The sequence below is a fragment of the Elephantulus edwardii genome, unplaced genomic scaffold (genome assembly GCF_000299155.1).
Source record: "Elephantulus edwardii isolate Elephantulus edwardi_28Jun2011 unplaced genomic scaffold, EleEdw1.0 scaffold00059, whole genome shotgun sequence".
NCBI lineage: Eukaryota > Metazoa > Chordata > Mammalia > Macroscelidea > Macroscelididae > Elephantulus > Elephantulus edwardii.
The window spans coordinates 9,385,415-9,392,693 of NW_006399809.1; the positions used below are offsets into that span (position 1 = coordinate 9,385,415).

The 7,279-nt window shown below is 42.2% G+C and overlaps 1 protein-coding gene across 4 annotated transcripts in view; it reads left to right on the forward strand.

Moving 5' to 3' along the window:
- Positions 1 to 2,952, forward strand: part of ELMO1 (engulfment and cell motility 1) — a 683,616-nt gene extending 680,664 nt beyond the window's left edge. For 3 of the 4 annotated variants that reach the window (XM_006887592.1, XM_006887591.1, XM_006887589.1), the window contains one exon: positions 2,191 to 2,391. In XM_006887592.1, the coding sequence (XP_006887654.1) occupies positions 2,191 to 2,391 (201 nt within the window). Of the gene's footprint in view, positions 1 to 2,190 lie in introns of all 4 variants that reach the window. The other variant, XM_006887590.1, reaches the window with a different exon arrangement.
- The last annotated feature ends 4,327 nt before the right edge of the window (positions 2,953 to 7,279 follow it).

The window sequence follows — 7,279 nt, forward strand, 5'->3', positions numbered from 1 at the left end:
CCACACTCAGTTGGGTCACCTTTCTTTGGAATGGGAACAAATATAGATCTCTTCCAGTCAGTTGGCCAAGTGGTTGTTCTCCGGATTTCTTGGCATGAGGGTTTATGATTTAAAAAAAAAAAAGGATAAAATACAACATGAATTCATACCCATGCTTTCAATCCCAATTCAGTACTCTAAGGTTTTGATTTACTCGTTGTACTTTTAAACAGTGTTTTCTGTGCCTCTCACTTCGCAAAGGAAAAGCACCCTAGAAATTTTTTGTGGGTTAAGTTAATCTGTCCTAGGAGACTTGCCAAGGCTAGAAAAGCTGTGTGAAAGAGCAGTAATCCCTTACTCTTAATGATTTACACTGAAACAGTGTCAGAGCTGGAAGGAACTTGAAATAACACAGGGTTCAAGGATTCTATACCTGGATGTGCATCAGAATTAGTTAGGAAGCATTCAAACTTCAAGTTTCTTCACTCAAGATCTTCGATATCAGAATCTCTAGGGTTGAACTTACATGGAAATTTTTATAAAGGATGTTTTTAAGGAAAGGGATGTTTAAATGTTTTCAGAATCTGACTAGAGCATTTATGGGGACATTAGTCTTTCCTAACAACACCCTAGCATTTAGGTGGATTAAAATATTTGGCTGAGACTATTACAGCTGAGGTAGTTCCTAGGCCCTGTACTTCAGTGCTGCACTGCTCAGACATCCAAACAAGTCCACTGCTGTTGAGTTGATTCCAACACACCACACCCTTACAGGACAGAGCAGAACTTTCCAATTTACCAATGAGATGGTAAATCTTTATGGGAACAAATTGCCATATTTTTCTCCAAAAGAGCGGCTTGTGGGTTTGAACTGCCAACCTTTGGGTTAGAAGCATGACTTTTAGCCAATGAACTCCTATTACTCCCAGCAGGAGTCTCATAATACTTAAAATATTTTGTTACTAATTTGTACCTGGTAGATTTTCATCACATTGCTATACCTTAAAGTTTATATAGATTACACTTGTATAGGATTTTTATATTGAGACTTATTGTCCTATTCTGGAACATGGCTCAGTTAAACAACATGCAAAGAATAAGTTAAGTACAGTTTAGAATTACATCTTGACCTCCCAGAGCTGGGAAAGGGAGACAAACTAGAAAGCATGCTAGAAGCAAGATTCCTTTCAAAGAATCAGCATTTAGTCAGTTCCAACTCCTTGTAGCTCTATAGCAGAAATGTACCCACAGAGCCAGAAAATGTGAGGTTTTCTGAGGTGCTGACTAGGTGCAACCAGGACAGGATTCTAGCTTTTGGAAGGGAAGCTGATAAAAGCAAGAGAGACCCTCAAGAGATAAAAAAATAAAACAAACAAAAATACAACAACAAAACACAACATTGTTGCTTCCCTTAGAGAGTTTACGATCTCATAGAGAGACAGAGCAATTTTTGAAAGAAGAACTGCACTCTTAGATGGGGACCTGAAGCAGGCATTGTCATCAGGGTCCAAGCCTTGGCAGAAAGAAAGCCTGCGATCAGGAAGGAGGAAAGTGGACCTGGAAGAGCAGCCAGCGTGCCTCCCATTAGCTTCGTCCAGTAAATGTAGCCATTTTGACCACCACCCACTGGGCAGTGGAAAGGTATTTCCCAGCTCTTTTTGCTGAGAATTACAAAGGTGGAGCTGTCATCATGCATGCAGGAATCAAATAGGACAGCAGAGTAATCTCTAGAGTAAATACTGACCCTGAAACCATGTGTGAAGTCAGATAAAAAACAGGCTAGACTTGGTGTGGAGTGCAGGAATGCTGGGATATATTCCACCCATCAAATCATGGACTCCCCAGGGAGTAGTGATAAAAACCCAGAAGAACTTAGTGTTGTATAGTTATGGAGTCAAGGTCAAGTTCTTTGTGCTGGCACTTAGGGAGGGGTTCTTTGAAGAGAAGCCCAAGCAAGGACGTCAGGTCAGCTGAGTTTCGGTGCTGCCCATCCCAGGTCCTACAAAGTTACCTTCTCTGTGTCTCAGCCTCCCCGTCTGTAAATTATGTCTCCAGAGTGTAGATTTACAGAGTTATTGCGATGATTAAATCATGTACACGAAGTACTTTGTCAAAGGCCAGTCCACGATGCGTATTCTAGTATTGTCAGCTGTGTTCACTACTTTTGTCGTCATGTTCAGTAATTGGTATTGCTGTCTCTTTTCCCATCAGTACTGTATCTGGACGGATGGACTAAATGCGCTGCTGGGGAAAGACATGATGAGTGACCTGACTCGGAATGACTTGGACACCTTGCTCAGCATGGAAATCAAGCTCCGCCTCCTGGACTTGGAAAACATTCAGATCCCTGATGCCCCGCCACCCATCCCCAAGGAGCCCAGCAACTATGACTTCGTCTATGACTGTAACTGACATAGCCAGGCCAGAAAAGGCCTTTCCCAAACTGGAAAAATCTAACTAACGAGAGGAATGAAGACATGTCCATTCCTTGGAATCCTCTTTGGGGAAAAGGAAGCTGTGGGTTAACAGGTTCTTTGGCCGCACCTCTAGCCCCTACAATTTTCTGCCTCTACTTGGAGCCTTGCTCCCTTCCCTGGGTCTATTTCTAAACACCATTGCTTTAGTTCACTCCCCAAGGCTGCAGTCCACAGGTAGGGAATGGGCAAACCCCACCACCAGTACAAGAGCCGAGGGGCCCTCCTATCTCATTCCTGGCAGGCAGGTATGTCCTCCCTCCCTAGAGCAGGAGAACCAGGAGGAACACATTGCCAGATGCAGACCTGCCAGACGCCAGACCCGGCATGTGCTCTAAGACCTGCCCTGGGAGAAACAGCCTCGCTACTTGATGAGAAGACCAAACACCATCTCCTCTTTCCCCTTCTCTCTATAGTCTTTCACACAGCCAGTTACATTTGAATTAAGATCTGCTTTCAAATCCCATATCACCTCCCTCCCTCCTTCCCTTTGTCTTGCCTTGTTTCTCTTGGGCTCTATGTAGTCTGTAATGTTCATCAGTCTTTGTCAACATTGGACCTGCAAACACATAGCCCACAGTTTCCACCTCCCGTAGTCAGCACTGTGACCGTGGCCAACGCTTCCTCAATATCTAGTCTTAGGTTTCCTCTCCCTGTCCTAGCCCAGACCTGCCTTTGGGATTCTGCACATCCTTCCACTCCCTTCGTTGAAAGCACAAATGGGAAATGTGGTAGTCATGCTTCTCTAATATACTAAACTTGGACACCACTACGACCGGCTGTTGTTACCAAGGGTTTGGCGTTACCTTCTCCTGAGGGGTCCACTGGATGGGCAAGCTGTCAGACATCCACGTTTACATCATTGTAATTATTACAGGTATTTACAATCTGCGAGGGTTGGGAGTTGTATTTTTTTTTTCCTTTTTGCTTTGTATTTGTACAAAAGAGTCTAACATTTTTTTGCCAAATAGATATATATTTAATGAAAAGAGACATAAATGTGCATACTTGCCGGGATTTTTTTTTTTATTATTTTAATCCCAAATGGCTCCCCTAGATTAACATTCCCTTAAACATGCTGTGGAATAAAACGAGTTGTGATGAGTTGGGAGCATGTGTTTTGATTTGGTGACAGATTCTTGCTGTTGGATGTGCTGACTCTTGCTAGCTCTTTGTATCCTAGAAAGAAGCATGGTCGGGCCCAGGGCCATCCTCACAACGATGCATTGTGTTTTGAGTCCATTGCTGCAGGCACTGTGTTCATGGAGAGGTTCCCTCTTTCCTGCAGATTCTTCACTTTACTAAACATGATTATTTTTATAGCAATTTGATCTTTCCTGATTAATGAGAGTAAGCAAGAGAATGCCTCTCCAACCTCCACTTCTAAGGAGCTTTCTGGCAGCAGCTTCTCCAGGAGTGACTTGCTGACCCTTCTGCCAGTCCATCTTCTATTTCGTATTTTTCCACCAGCCCCCAAACTGAAATGCACCACTTCTCCTTTGATCTTCTTTGTTCATTGTTTAGCTCTCCCTTGAGAATGAGGCAGCTGAAAAGACCAGGCTGGGGTAAGGTGATGTGAAAGTGACACCTTAGTTACCTAAGTAAATCTTTCCCTTTTTCTTTGCTCTTTCTTTATTCATCAGCATCACTTGGATACTTATTAGAAATGTACATGTTACGTTGTCTGAGACTGAATCAGGTGAGCCCTGTGCACATTGCTGCCTACGAAGTAATGGACTGGGATGCTCTTGACCACTGGCAGGTCATGGTGGGCTCAGGGCATCAAGAAATGATGCCACCTCTCAGAAGACCATCATGAATCAAGAAAATCATTCTATGAAAATATGGAGTATACATTTCTATGCTTACCTTCTAACCATGACTTTCTCATTTATTTTGTGCTTCTTTGCTCTTACATAATTCACAGAGCTGGTCAAATGAAATACATCACAACTTCAGGGAGTGCACTTAGCAATGAAAAAAAAAAAAAAAGGAATGCAAACCCACAGGCCTGAAATAAAGTAAGCCAGAGTAAAATGAGTCTAATTATAGGTTAATCAAATATGGGCCAGAGCCCAGTAATGGATTCTTTTTTTAGGTCACTCCAGTGGAGGCATCATCTGGATCATCAACTCCAAGGGCTGGAACTGATGTCGGAAAGGTGTAGGCGTGCGGAATCAGGCATGGGAGGCACAAACCTCTTTCCACACAGCGCACGTTTTAGATGCATTCAAATCACGAGTCCCTGCCATCATCAAGATATGCAATTACAGATTTGCCTGGGTTCAGATGACATGGTGCACAGCTCGTGTATAAACTTCAGGGGAAAATGAATTTTTTTATAATCCATAGTAACTCACAGGTCATTATTGTTGCCATTGAAGCACTCACACCCAGGTATCAAGGTCATTTGTTTGTTGTTAAGTGTCATCACATCGACTACAACTCAAAGCGACCCCTCTGAAAAACGGATCTGAACCTTGTCCAGATCAGATGCGGCACCATCCTCAGAATCTCTTATCTGCTCAAGCCGCCGTTACTGTCCCTGCATCAGTCCATCTTGTTGAGGGTCTTCCTTTAGATTAAGCCTCTCAGCACTGTTGTTATTAAGCCAGTTGAGCAGTAAGCATAGGAAATATTAACACTTTTGTCCCAAGTTTCCTGTTGAATTATATATTGATGTAGCAATTACAAGATAACACAATGTTGGGTAAAAGAAAGCAGTCATACAATTTTATGTCAGAGTTGTCTATCTTAATCATGAAAGTGTGAATGCTCTGAATTTGAGTGATTGTTCAATTGTCCTGTGACACTGTGACATCCTCTGTCACTTGGTCCACTGTGGTTGTTGTGTGCCGTTGAGTCAACTACAACTCATGGACCCTGTTGAACAATGGTGCTAAGCCCTGCCCTATCCTGAGGCTACGTAACCATCTCTGACAACCCTGCCCTTACTGCCACCATCACTGTGTCAGTCATCTCAACCAGAGTTTTCCTCTTCTGCACTGACCCTCCACCCTTCCAAGCAAAAGGTCTTTCTCCAGGGACTTGTCCCTCCTGGCTATATGCCCAAAGTATAAGAAACAAAGATTCAAAAATCTTTGCTCCAAAGAGCAAACTGATTTCACTCTTTCCAAAACAGACATTTGTTCTTTTGGCAGTCCGTGGTATGTTCAATACTTTTCTCCAGTACCACAACCATTGGACAGAAACTTTTACTCAATAAGTACTGTTAAAGAGAGAGCACCTTCCTACCACTTACTAGACCTTCTGACTGGAAAGATGCTAAAAGTGTGACATGCTGTTAGATGCCATCAAGTTGATTCTGACTCATAGTGACCCTCCATGTTAACAGAAACTGTGCTCCATCAAGTTTTCCTGGATGTAACATTCATTAATAGAATCAGATCGCCATAAAACGTACAAACAAAAAGTCCCAAGCCTTTTATTCCGTCATACCACTGAGTGAGTTTCAAATAATAGCTTCTAGGTTCTAAGTGTAAAGCTATTTGCAGCACTTAGAGACAGTCTACTATATCGTACCTCTTTGTGGCAATACTGGTTAGGACTGATGCTCAATGGTGGTTTTTCTAAGTAGAAATACCATTAGCTCGGGTTCAATTCTATTGCTCAAAACTTCCAAGACTGGGAAGGTAGGCCAAATTGAAGGGAGAGGTTAAGTAGGAAGCCTGACTTAGAAAATAAGTTTCAGCTGCAATTTTCAATTTAATTTTACTTGAAATCTGATAATTTGATTTACATCTGCTAATAAGTCCTATCATATTTTTCAGTTATGAACCCATAGGAGAAGGACAATTAATTGGCATTCTAAAACGCCTTCCTTCTCCCACAAGGGTAGAGAAAACTAATAGTAATTGCAAAAGAAGAAATGAAAGACTGAATGCTTGTTGAGTCTACATTTCAAGTCCATTCTAATTAGCTCCTAAAGCATTTCCTGCCTACTTGCACTACTAATGAACCAGGCAACTTCAGTTAGTATCCACAATGACATACATCCCTTTCATTCATTCTGCTTTAGTTATTAAAATAGTTTACACTTAACAAATCGCCATTTTTTTAAAAGTGCTAAGAATTTGATGATATAAATGCAAAAATAGTAAGATAAAATCCTGTCAGAATTGGAGAAATTGCAGCCAAATCATTTAGTCACATTTAAAACCAAATAATTGCAGCATTATGTGGATATGATGCATAAATTGTGATCAAAACTTTCAAAGCTGGGGAAGAGCTAAGACTTGATTTGGGTCTTAAAAGAGAGAAGGACTTCAGCATGCAAGAGATAAGCATTCCAGGTAGTGGGCATGAGGGGAAGGGTGGTGAAGGCCGGGTGAAGCAACAGAGCATAAAAATTACTTTGAATTGTTGCCATCACAGTAGTTCCAATTCATAGAGGCCTTATGTGGGTGAAAATAGAACTATGATCTATATAGGATTTTCAGTGGTTCATTCTTTAAAAGTAGACTTTTCTCATGCCAAACCTCTACTTAGATCAGAAAATAGTCATCCAAACAAAGCAAGGAAATACTGCATGGTTCAAAATCAAGAATGGTGTGCATCAGGATCTGTCTGTCTGTCTGTCTGTCTGTCTGTCTCTCTCTCCCCCCTCTCGCCTCCCCTCGCCTTGCCTCGCCTTTCCCCTTCCCAACCCTGACCTCTCCCTTACCCTCCCTCCCCTCCCTTCCTCTCCCCTCCCCCTCCTCTCCTCTCTCTCCTCTCTGTCTTGCTGAGTACTGTTGTGTTGAAACCAGGCTCATAACTGACCCTCCAGTGGATTTTTCAAAGGCAATAAATCATATAGGAGAAGA